Below are 15449 nucleotides of genomic sequence, written 5' to 3'. Positions count from 1 at the left end.
CGTAACTACCGTGGGTGCAAGGGGTGCGGCTGCTATGGTGCCCGCGCTGCCTCTGTAGCCCACCACTCCCCCTGCACCCAGTCATGCACACAAGGTGGGCCTGGGTGGCAGCGGTGTTGATTTGGTGCTGGCTCGCCAGCTGATTACAGCTGGCGCACTGGCAGAAGACATGGAGAGACAGTGCCGCCGGTCGCGAGGCAATCAGCTCGCGGACCGCAGCCAATCAGCAGTGGCGGCTCCTTATTGGCTCGCAACCGGCACCAGATTCAGATTACACCAATGCTGTCTGTAATTAGCTGGCGGCCTGGCCCCAAATCCATAACTAGTGGCTGCTGATGGCACACAGGGGGAGGCAAGAGACTGTTGGAAGGACACGGGGAGGTGTTGCTTGGGGGGCATAATGTGTAAGGGGCACTACTACTATTGTGTGGAATAATGTGTTATATTGGGCGCTACACTTATGTGACATACAGTAATCTGAAAAGGGCCTTACTGTGTGGTATAATGTGTAAGGGGCATTACTGTGTAGTGTAAGGGACATTACTGTGTGGCATAATGTGTATAAGGGATACTACTGTGTGGCATAACATGAATGGGCTCTGTGTGCGGGCAAATGTATGTGATTTTTTACCTCTGGGGGTCCCTTTAAAGATCTTGCTATGTAACCCCCATACTAGTTAGGCCCTTGCATGTATACACAGGGGGCTGACTAATTTATATGGTCACTATAAAAATTACTAACTCTAGATTCTATATGAACTCACATGAGTCATACAGTGTGACACTTGCTCAGACTGTGAGGGTAAAATTATACTTTTGTAGCTTTATCACAGGTTGTTGGCAGACTGCCGATTTCCTCTGGAGCCAGCCCCGGAACCTGTGTAATTTAAGAGTATACCCATTTTTAGGGATTGTGTGACAGTGTGTGGTCCTGACGAAGTTCAAACCTATGCAAAAACCTAATCCTGGTGGCGCTAGGTCCAAAACTCTGACCGTGCATAAAGGACAAACAGACAGACAGACAGACACGCTTTCTCACTTATTATATAAATGTGTGTAGTGTGTGCAAATTGCATATACCTATATGTATTGTATCATGTGTGTGTGGTTTATAAACAGAACTTCAGTCCTATAGCACCAATATGTATAGTAAAGGAGTGCGGTTCTGTGCCCCATTGTATGATGGGAGAAAGGGAACTTGGAAATGTGAATTTCATTTTCTTTTTACCTCTTTATCTTCTGCCCTTTGTGGACACTGGGCCTGATTCAGAGGCGCTCGCAAAAAGCGAGCGCTCGCTCTGAATCAGGGCGGGCGCTGTTTTTTTTTAGTTGCGGCCTCCTGGCCGCTCGCGTAGCTGTGGGTGGCCACCCACAGCTATTGCGAGCGTCCAGGATGATGGTCACGATGGTCAAGACCCTACCTTGTGGTAGGGTCTCGTGGCCACAAGCCCCAGAGAGCTTCTGGCTCTAATAGAGCCGGAAGCTCTCTCACTGACATCACTGGTGATGTCAGTGGGGCCGCCCACAAATGGCAGGCGTTCGCTTGGGAACGCCTCTGTTTGTGAAGCCCCCCCCCGGCCACGCCTACAAAACGGGGCGAGATGTCTATCAACATCGACAGCCCCCTCTCCGAGGCTCGCGCACGTGCAGCGGCGTGCACACTGGGCCACCATCGACCCGCTTGCGAGCGGGTCTGAATCAGGCCCACTGACTTTTATGGTCACAGCGCTTACAGGGGATGGCCATCGAACATCCGTGATTGCCAACCATCGATGGTTAACCACTGGCGGTCATTGGTTTTGCCATCAATTACAAAGATACAGTGGTTCTCCACCATCGATGGTTCAGTGCCCCACAATGGTTTTTTTCTTCTTCTTCTTCTTCTTCTTCTTCTTCTTCTTCTTCTTCTTCTTCTTCTTCTTCTTCTTCTTCTTCTTCTTCTTCCCCAGCGCAAGGACACAGAGCAAAGCTGTACCCCCAATTCTGATTGGTCCGCTGCCCAGGGTCTACTGGAGCAGGGCTCACCATTGGTGGGCGAAACCTTCAATGGTTTCCTGCTGATGGTTATACACCATCGAGGTTAACCACTGATGGTACCATTGATAGCTAACCCACCAATGGCCATTCCTAGCACTTACCACATTCATTCACGCAGACATGAAAGATAAAACGTGGGACTAAAGTTGCGTACACACTGGGCGATCAGGACAGACAGTATGATGATGACATCATAATCGTACAGCCGTTCCTGATCCCCTGTAGTGCCTGCACAGAATGATCAGTCGTTCAGTGCAGGTTCCCTCCCTCACCACTGAACATGGTCAATCTGTCGTTAACCACATATTGTGCTGCATGTTCAGGCGATGGACAATGTCAGAAACGACCAGCGGGAGTGCGCATGGCTGGTCGTTTCCGTCATTAGAGTGCACAATGTGTGCACAATTACTGAGCGATGGCATGATTATGATGTCGTAATCGTGCACTCGCTCAGTAATATCGCCCAGTGTGTACGCACCATTAGAATAACATCCAATCAGAGTGTTACAGTGTTAGAAGCAGCACAGATCATTTATACTCTAAACAGTTCCTAAGGCAGATTGAAGTGGGAGCCGCTAAGCTAACATCTAGCCAATCCGAGGATATCTAGCCACCGGCAGCAGCACAGAGTATATCAGGAGATGGGTGATGTGTCAGTGAGGACAGGGCTGCATGTGACAGGGGCAGTGACATGATGTGAGGAGGGGAATGGAGGCAGCAGGAAGCCACAGACTGAGAGTTATATAGTGGGAGGAGCAGGGTCCCCAGCAGCACAGAGTATATCAGGAGATGAGTGATGTGTTAGTGAGGACAGGGCTGCATGTGACAGGGGCAGTGACATGATGTGAGGAGGGGAATGGAGGCAGCAGGAAGCCACAGACTGAGAGTTATATAGTGGGAGGAGCAGGGTCCCCAGCAGCACAGAGTATATCAGGAGATGAGTGATGTGATAGTGAGGACAGGGCTACATGTGACAGGGACAGTGACATGATATGAGGAGGGGAATGGAGGCAGCAGGAAGCCACAGACTGAGAGGTATATAGTGGGAGGAGCAGGGTCCTTAGCAGCACAGAGTATATCAGGAGATGAGTGATGTGTTAGTGAGGACAGGGCTACATGTGACAGGGGCAGTGACATGATGTGAGGAGGGGAATGGAGGCAGCAGGAAGTCACAGACGGAGAGTTATATAGTGGGAGGGGCAGGGTCCCCAGCAGCACAGAGTAGAACAGGAGATGAGCGATGTGTTAGTGAGGACAGGGCTGCATGTGACAGGGGCAGTCATGATGTGAGGAGGGGAATGGAGGCAGCAGGAGGTCACAGATAGCAGCACAGAGTATATCAGGAGATGAGTGATGTGTTAGTGAGGACAGGGCTACCCTTTGACAGTGGCAGTGACATGATGTGAGGAGGGGAATGGAGGCAGCAGGAAGCCACAGACTGAGAATTATATGGTGGGAGGAGCAGGGTCCCCAGCAGCACAGAGTATATCAGGAGATGAGTGATGTGTTAGTGAGGACAGGGCTACATGTGACAGGGGCAGTGACATGATGTGAGAAGGGGAATGGAGGCAGCAAGAAGTCACGGACTGAGAGTTATATAGTGGGAGGAGCAGGGTCCTTAGCAGCACAGAGTATATCAGGAGTTGAGATAGAGAGTTATATAGTGGAAGGAGTATGTAACATGGGATTGCTGTCACACTAGTATGTGTGACACTGTAATATGCATGTGGTATTTAATGTAATGGACCTTACGGTTTCTTATTGAGTATATTGATACTTCTCTGCCTATTTTATTTCTTCTGACGACAACTTTGCAAATTTCTTGTCTTCTGCTCTGTATGTTGGTTACTCCTGTGACGCTGAACATCATGAATAACCCGTGTACCGTGTGCTTTTGCAGATGTAACACGCAAGACTACATATGGCATAAGGGTTTGCGCTGTGAGTCCATCATCACAGATTTCCAGGTGATGTGCGTCGCGGTGGGCACAGCGGCGCTCGTGGTCCTCCTCCTCTTTATGATGACCGTCTTTTTTGCCAAAAAACTCTACCTTCTCAAAACCGAGAACTACAAACTGCGCAAAAGGAAGTAAGTGACTTATTGTTCTGGAATGGTGTAACGCTCTGCGGATTTGTATTAATGTGGTGGATGTTGCTCTGGGTTAGCTCATTACTATCCAGCAACGAATAGAACTGCGCCCCCTGCGGTTAGATAATTATGAAAATGATCATCAAAAGCTAAGTTTACTTAAATTAGCGTAAAAATATGTCTCAGTATTATTGACCTAAAAAAAAAATCATTTATATCTAAAGTGTTTATTTAAGTTATATTATTGCCTTTTATGTTGGAGAATGGGTAAAAATGAGCTAATAATATTTACTACCTGGACTAATATACATCTCATCTTATTTCTGTTTGTCTGCACATAACGTTACACTTATCCTTTGATAATTAATACCGCTCAGACCCGGGACACCGAGCTCGGGTTGAAGCTGGGCTACTGCTTTCACACTAAGAGGGACGACCCAGGTCGTCACCCTTCACACCTGACCCGGGTCTTGCAGTGACCCAGGTCTTTCTGCATCAGTGGGCGCTGGGAGATGATCTCATCTCCAAGCACTACTGTCCCCAGCCAATCAGTTTGTTTTAGGCGTGACGGGGTCACCAAGACCCGGGGAGCACCTTTCACACTTGAGCAGGGACATTGACCCGGGACTATCAACCCGGGTTGCACCTTTCAGACTTACGCCAGACTCGGGTTTATGCTCTTTCACCAGCAAAAACCCGGGTTTTAGGCTTAAGGGGCAGATGTATGAAGCTCTGGAAAGTGATAAAGTGGAAAGTGATCAACTACAAGCCACTCAGCTCCTAACTGTCATTTTTCAAACACAACCTGTAACATGACAGTTGGGAGCTGAGTGGCTGGTAGCTTATCACTCCAATTTATCACTTTTCTAGGCTTAGTACATCTGCCCTTTATTAAGTCTGAAAGCAGGATTTGTCACATGCCGCAATGTAATACTTAGGCTGTTCCCTGCTTCCAGATAGGAGCTCAGTGATTGATGGAAGTTTAAGGCATCTTTTGTGATAGTTCTGTTGTCCGGTAGATGCTGGTATCAACTTTTCATGTCTGTGCCGGACAAAGCTCCATCTGTCAGCCCCCAGAATAAGGAGCCCCCTGCAGTGAGGCAGCTGCACTCTAAGGCTTTATAGAGCTGAGATGAGAGGGAGGGGGAGGACGGCGGCTCTATTGTGGGTGTGCTGCCAGGCGGGGTGGGCATTGTGCGAGTGGAGGAGGGGGTTCAGGCTTATTATTACACAAGCGTCGCGTTGTGTGCTGCAATCTCAGACTGTTCTGGGACCTGTGGGATTGTAGAAAGTTAGGAAAGAGTTTCCCAGTGCTGGGGGAGCAGCCCCCCGGGAAGTATAGTATCAGCATTGTCCATACAGATCATTTTACCTAGTACAGTGCGATGCAGACATTGTGATACGGGGTTACTATTAGAGGACTGCTAACAAACAGGACAACCTCATTCACAAAATGCATCATAATATTTACATATAGTGGCCAAGTCTCAATACCTACAGTACCTCAGTGCCTCAATACCTACAGTACCTCAGTGCCTCAATACTTACAGTACATCAGTGCCTCCATACCACAGTACCTCAGTGCCTCAATACCTACAGTACATCAGTGCCTCAATACTTTCAGTACATCAGTGCATCAATACTTACAGTACATCAGTGTTTCAATACCTACAGTACCTCTGTGCCAAAATACCTACAGTACCTCAATACCTACAGTGCATCAGTGCCTCAATACCTACAGTACCTCAGTGCCTCAATATCTACATTACATCAGTGCCTCAATACCTACAGTACATCAGTACCTCAATACCTACAGTGCATCAGTGCCTCAATACCTACAGTGCCTCAATACCTACAGTACCTCAGTGCCTCAATACCTACAGTGCCTCAGTACCTACAGTGCATCAGTACCTCAATATCTATAGTGCATCAGTGCCTCAATACCTATAGTACCTCAGTGCCTCAATACATACAGTACCTCAGTGCCTCAATACCTCAGTGCCTCAATACCTACAGTGCATCAGTACCTCAATACCTGTAGTGCATCAGTACCTCAATACCTACAGTGCATCAGTGCCTCAATAACTACAGTACTTCAGTGCCTCAATACCTACAGTACCTCAGTGCCTCAATACCTACAGTACCAACAGTGCCTCAATACCTACAGTACCAACAGTGCCTCAATACCTACAGAACCTCAGTGCCTCAATACATACAGTACCAACAGTGACTCAATACCTTCAGTGCCTCAATACCTACAGAACTTAGGTGCCTCAATACCTCAGCGCATCAATACCTACCTCACTGCAAGTGGTTGTCCTCCCATTGTTTATGTAGTATTTCAAAAGCTTGGCCAAAAGGGAGTCTGCGGGAGATCGTCAGGGAATGGCCATGTTATGGGTACCCACAAATATTAGGGATTCCCGGGATATAACATGGAAGGAGAAGAGCAGATAACTCCGATGTCTGCCTGTAATCTCCATTCCTGACCGCAAATCAGCCCCCATTAGTTCCCATGGGGGCTGGAATGTAGCCAGAATTCCCATATTTCGTAATGCAAATCATGGCTCCAGCGGCTGATGTCATCTGATGATAAGATAAGCCCATAGGGCCTGATACATCCGATGATTACCGCCGTTGGACGCAGACCAGGACCTGGGCGGTGACAGGGGAGGCTCGAGTCGGTGGGCATGTCGGAAGACGCAGCTCCTCTGACACATACTGTAACCATAAGGCTGCTCAGGAGTCCGATGGTGTGGCTGATGTCCCCTCGATGTTGCGCCATTGCGTGCACCCTGGCGGATGAGAGCTGCAGCCGGTAGGTGTCCCAATAGTCAGCCTCATCCACTGCAGCATTAGTAGAAGTTGCAGCTGCTTCTACTCACCGTCCAACTCTGAATTAGACCCATTGTGTCCCGGGAGAGACTCTTCCTAAACTCCTGGCGTGTTGCAAAGTTAGGGTGGAAAAAATTCATCACCTCGGCACTGACAATGTGTATTGTGATAAATAGGACCAGAGCTTCCCCCGGTATCATCATAAACCTTTCTCAGATATTCCCAATCATATATGGAAATTGTCCGGAGATTTGGGGTCCCATTTAAGGACGATCCTTATTGCCTGCGGAATATTGTGGTTAGTATCGCAGTTGGTATTCAGCATTACTTACCCGTCCGGCGAGGTCCGGCGACGTCCCCCTCCTCAGCTCTGCTGCTGGCAGCCTATGTCTGCCAGTGACGGGTGCTATGTCATGTACATGCGCCAGAAAGTGTGCTGCCGGGTCCCCATTGCCGGCGATGGGGAACGTATTTCTGTCGCCATCTATAGAAGATGTAAGCCATTCAGTAACAAAGACTGGTAAGCTTGGACTACCGCTGTTTGTTAAATATTGAAAGGAGGACATTTATGTCTCATTGATAAATGGGCTCTAAGGACGTTATAATGAGTTTCCTGCGCTTCTGAATGCAGACAGATCTCACAGATTGTACAAACCGCACATGCGCTGCGGCCTGCAAACGCAACTTAGAGCATTAACGAGGTAACCTAAGCCAGGTGCCCTTTTGGTTGCTTCTCAATTATGCCTAACTGGGTGCCAATGAGGCGTTCAGACTGAGAAGATGGGTATGAAGACCGAGCTGTGGGCTGTTCAGTGGGGAGCGTATGCAAAGGCGCGTCCCATTTCAGCCGGCTCGCTTGCACCAGGGATGGGGCTGGTGCAAATGCTGATACTAGAGGTGACAGCCGCCCTTGCGAATGAAGGGCTGGGAACAGTGCGATCGCATTAACGTGGCCGACTCAGAATACAGGCGGCTGTTCACATGGAATTTCCGATCACAGAAAGTGGCCAGAATGGTGACCGCTTTATATAATGTACTTGGAATCGGGCCCTAATTTGTTATCATCAGGGGGAAATGTTTCCCAATGCACAGCACACTTCCTGCATGTAAGCCTATTACACTACACTTCTAGAAGTTCTCACTTCTGTCTGATAAAGCTGGTAGCAGAAAACAAAAGCTTACACAAATAGCGAGGAAACTCACTCATATATATTATATCTGTATATTTCCAGATCTTATAACACAGTACATTTACCTGAGGCAACTTTTGTGGTTGGCCAAATTGTGACCAACTCTCCATCCACCCAAATCATGATCCTCCCATTTCTGACCAATCCCAGATTAGAGTAATCAGGGGGAATATTCTGTAGTGCTGGATCCAGGGGGCATAAGGTGCATGAAAGTGTCTGGTTATGGTGTAGTCCTGTTGTTGGTACATTGGTAACTCTCTGTCTCTCTCAGCAGGTACAGGACTCCCTCAGAGCTCCACAACGATAATTTTTCTCTGTCCACAATCGCGGAAGGCTCGCACCCAAATGTAAGGAAACTATGCGACACCCCATCTAACCTTTCCCCCCATGCTCGTGCATTGGCTTACTATGATAACGTTATCTGTCAGGTAACTCGTCTGTTTAATGTCTCCCCTTCTGCATGCTTCAAGCCTTCTCCTCATTGAGCAGGGTGGGTTCAGAGAGCAGGTGTGACCATAGCTAGGAGCTGCCGAATGGTGCACGTTACCCTGCACTGCTAACGGGGGCATCTGGCTGTGTGTGAGACCTTTCCTTCAGCATGAAAACACATTCTTCTCCAATGTAATCATAAAATGCCTTCTGCTTTATACTAACCTTACAGAATAGCAGAATAGTACTGTAAGTCCCTACCCTGCCTGCAACTGACCTTAGAATGCTGCATGCAATTTATACTAAAATGTATCAGGAAGTTCTCATTCCCCCGAATATCCTGCATCATTTCCCTGTAACCTCCTCTATAGCTGTCTCCATCGTATCCCCCTGTAACTCCTCCTCTCCAGCTCTCCCTGTATCCTCTCCCTGTAACTCCTCCTCTCCAGCTGTTCCTGTATCCTCTCCCTGTAACTCCTCCTCTCCAGCTGTTCCTGTATCCTCTCCCTGTAACTCCTCCTCTCCAGCTGTTCCTGTATCCTCTCCCTGTAACTCCTCCTCTCCAGCTGTTCCTGTATCCTCTCCCTGTAACTCCTCCTCTCCAGCTGTTCCTGTATCCTCTCCCTGTAACTCCTCCTCTCCAGCTCTCCCTGTATCCTCTCCCTGTAACTCCTCCTCTCCAGCTGTTCCTGTATCCTCTCCCTGTAACTCCTCCTCTCCAGCTGTTCCTGTATCCTCTCCCTGTAACTCCTCCTCTCCAGCTGTTCCTGTATCCTCTCCCTGTAACTCCTCCTCTCCAGCTGTTCCTGTATCCTCTCCCTGTAACTCCTCCTCTCCAGCTGTTCCTGTATCATCTCCCTGTAACCTCCTCTATAGCTGTCTCCATCGTATCCCCCTGTAAATCCTCTCCAGCTGTTCCTGTATCCTCTCCCTGTATCTCCTCCTCTCCAGCTGTTCCTGTATCCTCTCCCTGTATCTCCTCCTCTCCAGCTGTTCCTGTATCCTCTCCCTGTATCTCCTCCTCTCCAGCTGTTCCTGTATCATCTCCCTGTAACTCCTCCTCTCCAGCTGTTCCTGTATCCTCTCCCTGTAACTCCTCCTCTCCAGCTGTTCCCGTATCATCTCCCTGTATCTCCCCTCTCCAGCTGTTCCTGTATCCTCTCCCTGTAACTCCTCCTCTCCAGCTGTTCCTGTATCCTCTCCCTGTATCTCCTCCTCTCCAGCTGTTCCTGTATCCTCTTCTTGTAACTCCTCCTCTCCAGCTGTTCCTGTATCCTCTCCCTGTAACTCCTCCTCTCCAGCTGTTCCTGTATCCTCTCCCTGTAACTCCTCCTCTCCAGCTGTTCCTGTATCCTCTCCCTGTAACTCCTCCTCTCCAGCTGTTCCTGTATCATCCCCCTGTATCTCCTCCTCTCCAGCTGTTCCTGTATCCTCTCCCTGTATCTCCTCCTCTCCAGCTGTTCCTGTATCCTCTCCCTGTAACTTCTCCTCTCCAGCTGTTCCTGTATCCTCTCCCTGTAACTCCTCCTCTCCAGCTCTCCCTGTATCCTCTCCCTGTATCTCCTCCTCTCCAGCTGTTCCCGTATCATCTCCCTGTAACTCCTCCTCTCCAGCTGTTCCCGTATCATCTCCCTGTAACGCCTCCTCTCCAGCTGTTCCCGTATCCTCTCCCTGTATCTCCTCCTCTCCAGCTGTTCCTGTATCATCTCCCTGTAACTCCTCCTCTCCAGCTGTTCCTGTATCCTCTCCCTGTAACTTCTCCTCTCCAGCTGTTCCTGTATCCTCTCCCTGTAACTTCTCCTCTCCAGCTGTTCCTGTATCGTCTCCCTGTAACTCCTCCTCTCCAGCTGTTCCTGTATCCTCTCCCTGTATCTCCTCCTCTCCAGCTGTTCCTGTATCATCTCCCTGTAACTCCTCCTCTCCAGCTGTTCCCGTATCATCTCCCTGTAACTCCTCCTCTCCAGCTGTTCCTGTATCATCTCCCTGTAACTCCTCCTCTCCAGCTGTTCCTGTATCATCTCCTTGTAACTCCTCCTCTCCAGCTGTTCCCGTATCATCTCCCTGTAACTCCTCCTCTCCAGCTGTTCCCGTATCCTCTCCCTGTAACTCCTCCTCTCCAGCTGTTCCCGTATCCTCTCCCTGTAACTCCTCCTCTCCAGCTGTTCCCCTATGCTCTCCCTGTACCTCCTCCTCTCCAGCTGTTCCTGTATCCTCTCCCTGTAACTCCTCCTCTCCAGCTGTTCCTGTATCCTCTCCCTGTATCTCCTCCGCTCCAGCTGTTCCTGTATCCTCTCCCTGTAACTCCTCCTCTCCAGCTGTTCCTGTATCCTCTCCCTGTATCTACTCCTCTCCAGCTGTTCCTGTATCCTCTCCCTGTAACTCCTCCTCTCCAGCTGTTCGCGTATCATCTCCCTGTATCTCCTCCTCTCCAGCTGTTCCCGTATCCTCTCCCTGTAACTCCTCCTCTCCAGCTGTTCCTGTATCCTCTCCCTGTAACTCCTCCTCTCCAGCTGTTCCTGTATCCTCTCCCTGTATCTCCTCCTCTCCAGCTGTTCCTGTATCCTCTCCTTGTAACTCCTCCTCTCCAGCTGTTCCTGTATCCTCTCCCTGTATCTCCTCCTCTCCAGCTGTTCCTGTATCCTCTCCCTGTATCTCCTCCTTTCCAGCTGTTCCTGTATCCTCCCTGTAACTCCTCCTCTCCAGCTGTTCCTGTATCCTCTCCCTGTAACTCCTCCTCTCCAGCTGTTCCTGTATCCTCTCCCTGTATCTCCTCCTCTCCAGCTGTTCCTGTATCCTCTCCCTGTATCTCCTCCTCTCCAGCTGTTCCTGTATCCTCCCTGTAACTCCTCCTCTCCAGCTGTTCCTGTATCCTCTCCCTGTAACTCCTCCTCTCCAGCTGTTCATGTATCCTCTCCCTGTAACTCCTCCTCTCCAGCTGTTCCTGTATCCTCTCCCTGTAATTCCTCTTCTCCAGCTGTTCCTGTATCCTCTCCCTGTATCTCCTCCTCTCCAGCTGTTCCTGTATCATCTCCCTGTATCTCCTCCTCTCCAGCTGTTCCTGTATCCTCTCCCTGTAACTCCTCCTCTCCAGCTGTTCCTGTATCTTCTCCCTGTAACTCCTCCTCTCCAGCTGTTCCCGTATCATCTCCCTGTAACTCCTCCTCTCCAGCTGTTCCCGTATCCTCTCCCTGTATCTCCTCATCTCCAGCTGTTCCCGTATCCTCTCCCTGTAACTCCTCCTCTCCAGCTGTTCCCGTATCCTCTCCCTGTATCTCCTCCTCTCCAGCTGTTCCTGTATCATCTCCCTGTATCTCCTCCTCTCCAGCTGTTCCTGTATCCTCTCCCTGTATCTCCTCCTCTCCAGCTGTTCCTGTATCATCTCCCTGTATCTCCTCCTCTCCAGCTGTTCCTGTATCCTCTCCCTGTAACTCCTCCTCTCCAGCTGTTCCTGTATCCTCTCCCTGTAACTCCTCCTCTCCAGCTGTTCCCGTATGATCTCCCTGTAACTCCTCCTCTCCAGCTGTTCCCGTATCCTCTCCCTGTATCTCCTCCTCTCCAGCTGTTCCCGTATCCTCTCCCTGTAACTCCTCCTCTCCAGCTGTTCCTGTATCCTCTCCCTGTAACTCCTCCTCCCCAGCTGTTCCTGTATCCTCTCCCTGTAGCTCCTCCTCTCCAGCTGTTCCTGTATCCTCTCCCTGTAAATCCTCCTCTCCAGCTGTTCCTGTATCCTCTCCCTGTATCTCCTCCTCTCCAGCTGTTCCTGTATCCTCTCCCTGTAACACCTCCTCTCCAGCTGTTCCCGTATCCTCTCCCTGTATCTCCTCCTCTCCAGCTGTTCCCGTATCCTCTCCCTGTAACTCCTCCTCTCCAGCTGTTCCTGTATCCTCTTCTTGTAACTCCTCCTCTCCAGCTGTTCCTGTATCCTCTCCCTGTATCTCCTCCTCTCCAGCTGTTCCTGTATCATCTCCCTGTATCTCCTCCTCTCCAGCTGTTCCTGTATCCTCTCCATGTAACTCCTCCTCTCCAGCTGTTCCTGTATCCTCTCCCTGTAACTCCTCCTCTCCAGCTGTTCCCGTATCATCTCCCTGTAACTCCTCCTCTCCAGCTGTTCCCGTATCATCTCCCTGTATCTCCTCCTCTCCAGCTGTTCCCGTATCATCTCCCTGTAACTCCTCCTCTCCAGCTGTTCCCGTATCATCTCCCTGTAACTCCTCCTCTCCAGCTGTTCCCGTATCATCTCCCTGTAACTCCTCCTCTCCAGCTGTTCCCGTATCATCTCCCTGTAACGCCTCCTCTCCAGCTGTTCCCGTATCATCTCCCTGTAACTCCTCCTCTCCAGCTGTTCCTGTATCCTCTCCCTGTAACTCCTCCTCTCCAGCTGTTCCCGTATCCTCTCCCTGTAACTCCTCCTCTCCAGCTGTTCCCGTATGCTCTCCCTGTAACTCCTCCTCTCCAGCTGTTCCTGTATCCTCTCCCTGTAACTCCTCCTCTCCAGCTGTTCCTGTATCCTCTCCCTGTAACTCCTCCTCTCCAGCTGTTCCTGTATCCTCTCCCTGTATCTCCTCCTCTCCAGCTGTTCCTGTATCCTCTCCCTGTAACTCCTCCTCTCCAGCTGTTCCTGTATCCTCTCCCTGTATCTCCTCCTCTCCAGCTGTTCCTGTATCCTCTCCCTGTAACTCCTCCTCTCCAGCTGTTCCTGTATCCTCTCCCTGTATCTCCTCCTCTCCAGCTGTTCCCGTATCCTCTCCCTGTAACTCCTCCTCTCCAGCTGTTCCCGTATCCTCTCCCTGTATCTCCTCCTCTCCAGCTGTTCCCGTATCCTCTCCCTGTAACTCCTCCTCTCCAGCTGTTCCCGTATCCTCTCCCTGTAACTCCTCCTCTCCAGCTGTTCCTGTATCCTCTCCCTGTATCTCCTCCTCTCCAGCTGTTCCTGTATCCTCTCCTTGTAACTCCTCCTCTCCAGCTGTTCCTGTATCCTCTCCCTGTATCTCCTCCTCTCCAGCTGTTCCTGTATCCTCTCCCTATATCTCCTCCTCTCCAGCTGTTCCTGTATCCTCCCTGTAACTCCTCCTCTCCAGCTGTTCCTGTATCCTCTCCCTGTAACTCCTCCTCTCTAGCTGTTCCTGTATCCTCCCTGTAACTCCTCCTCTCCAGCTGTTCCTGTATCCTCTCCCTGTAACTCCTCCTCTCCAGCTGTTCCTGTATCCTCTCCCTGTATCTCCTCCTCTCCAGCTGTTCCTGTATCCTCTCCCTGTATCTCCTCCTCTCCAGCTGTTCCTGTATCCTCCCTGTAACTCCTCCACTCCAGCTGTTCCTGTATCCTCTCCCTGTAACTCCTCCTCTCCAGCTGTTCCTGTATCCTCTCCCTGTAACTCCTCCTCTCCAGCTGTTCCTGTATCCTCTCCCTGTATCTCCTCCTCTCCAGCTGTTCCTGTATCATCTCCCTGTATCTCCTCCTCTCCAGCTGTTCCTGTATCCTCTCCCTGTAACTCCTCCTCTCCAGCTGTTCCCGTATCCTCTCCCTGTATCTCCTCCTCTCCAGCTGTTCCCGTATCCTCTCCCTGTAACTCCTCCTCTCCAGCTGTTCCCGTATCCTCTCCCTGTAACTCCTCCTCTCCAGCTGTTCCCGTATCATCTCCCTGTAACTCCTCCTCTCCAGCTGTTCCCGTATCCTCTCCCTGTATCTCCTCCTCTCCAGCTGTTCCCGTATCCTCTCCCTGTAACTCCTCCTCTCCAGCTGTTCCCGTATCCTCTCCCTGTATCTCCTCCTCTCCAGCTGTTCCCGTATCCTCTCCCTGTAACTCCTCCTCTCCAGCTGTTCCCGTATCCTCTCCCTGTATCTCCTCCTCTCCAGCTGTTCCCGTATCCTCTCCCTGTAACTCCTCCTCTCCAGCTATTCCCGTATCCTCTCCCTGTAACTCCTCCTCTCCAGCTGTTCCCGTATCCTCTCCCTGTAACTCCTCCTCTCCATCTGTTCCCGTATCATCTCCTTGTAACTCCTCCTCTCCAGCTCTTCCTGTATCCTCTCCCTGTAACTCCTCCTCTCCAGCTGTTCCTGTATCCTCTCCCTGTATCTCCTCCTCTCCAGCTGTTCCTGTATCCTCTCCCTGTAACTCCTCCTCTCCAGCTGTTCCCGTATCCTCTCCCTGTATCTCCTCCTCTCCAGCTGTTCCTGTATCCTCTCCCTGTAACTCCTCCTCTCCAGCTGTTCCCGTATCATCTCCCTGTATCTCCTCCTCTCCAGCTGTTCCCGTATCCTCTCCCTGTAACTCCTCCTCTCCAGCTGTTCCTGTATCCTCTCCCTGTAACTCCTCCTCTCCAGCTGTTCCTGTATCCTCTCCCTGTATATCCTCCTCTCCAGCTGTTCCTGTATCCTCTCCCTGTATCTCCTCCTCTCCAGCTGTTCCTGTATCCTCCCTGTAACTCCTCCTCTCCAGCTGTTCCTGTATCCTCTCCCTGTAACTCCTCCTCTCCAGCTGTTCCTGTATCCTCTCCCTGTATCTCCTCCTCTCCAGCTGTTCCTGTATCCTCTCCCTGTAACTCCTCCTCTCCAGCTGTTCCTGTATCCTCTCCCTGTATCTCCTCCTCTCCAGCTGTTCCTGTATCCTCTCCCTGTATCTCCTCCTCTCCAGCTGTTCCCGTATCCTCTCCCTGTAACTCCTCCTCTCCAGCTGTTCCTGTATCCTCTCCCTGTAACTCCTCCTCTCCAGCTGTTCCTGTATCCTCTCCCTGTATCTCCTCCTCTCCAGCTGTTCCTGTATCCTCTCCCTGTATCTCCTCCTCTCCAGCTGTTCCTGTATCCTCCCTGTAACTCCTCCTCTCCAGCTGTTCCTGTATCCTCTCCCTGTAACTCCTCCTCTCCAGCTGTT

At 50.6% G+C, this 15449-nt stretch overlaps 1 protein-coding gene across 4 annotated transcripts in view; it reads left to right on the top strand.

The window, feature by feature from the left end:
• The window catches only part of CSPG5 (chondroitin sulfate proteoglycan 5), a 183879-nt gene that overhangs the window by 142803 nt on the left and 25627 nt on the right, over positions 1 to 15449 (top strand). For 2 of the 4 annotated variants that reach the window (XM_088463984.1, XM_088463981.1), the window contains 2 exons: positions 3938 to 4126; positions 8423 to 8579. In XM_088463984.1, coding sequence (XP_088320110.1) covers positions 3938 to 4126; positions 8423 to 8579 — 346 coding nt within the window. The remainder of the gene's footprint in view (positions 1 to 3937; positions 4127 to 8422; positions 8580 to 15449) is intronic. The other 2 variants (XM_088463982.1, XM_088463983.1) reach the window with 2 other exon arrangements.

Source organism: Taudactylus pleione, unplaced genomic scaffold (assembly GCF_031769625.1).
Source record: "Taudactylus pleione unplaced genomic scaffold, aTauple2 ptg001542l, whole genome shotgun sequence".
Lineage (NCBI taxonomy): Eukaryota > Metazoa > Chordata > Amphibia > Anura > Myobatrachidae > Taudactylus > Taudactylus pleione.
Note: the sequence above shows the minus strand (reverse complement) of the source record. Positions and strands in the feature narration are given on the sequence as shown.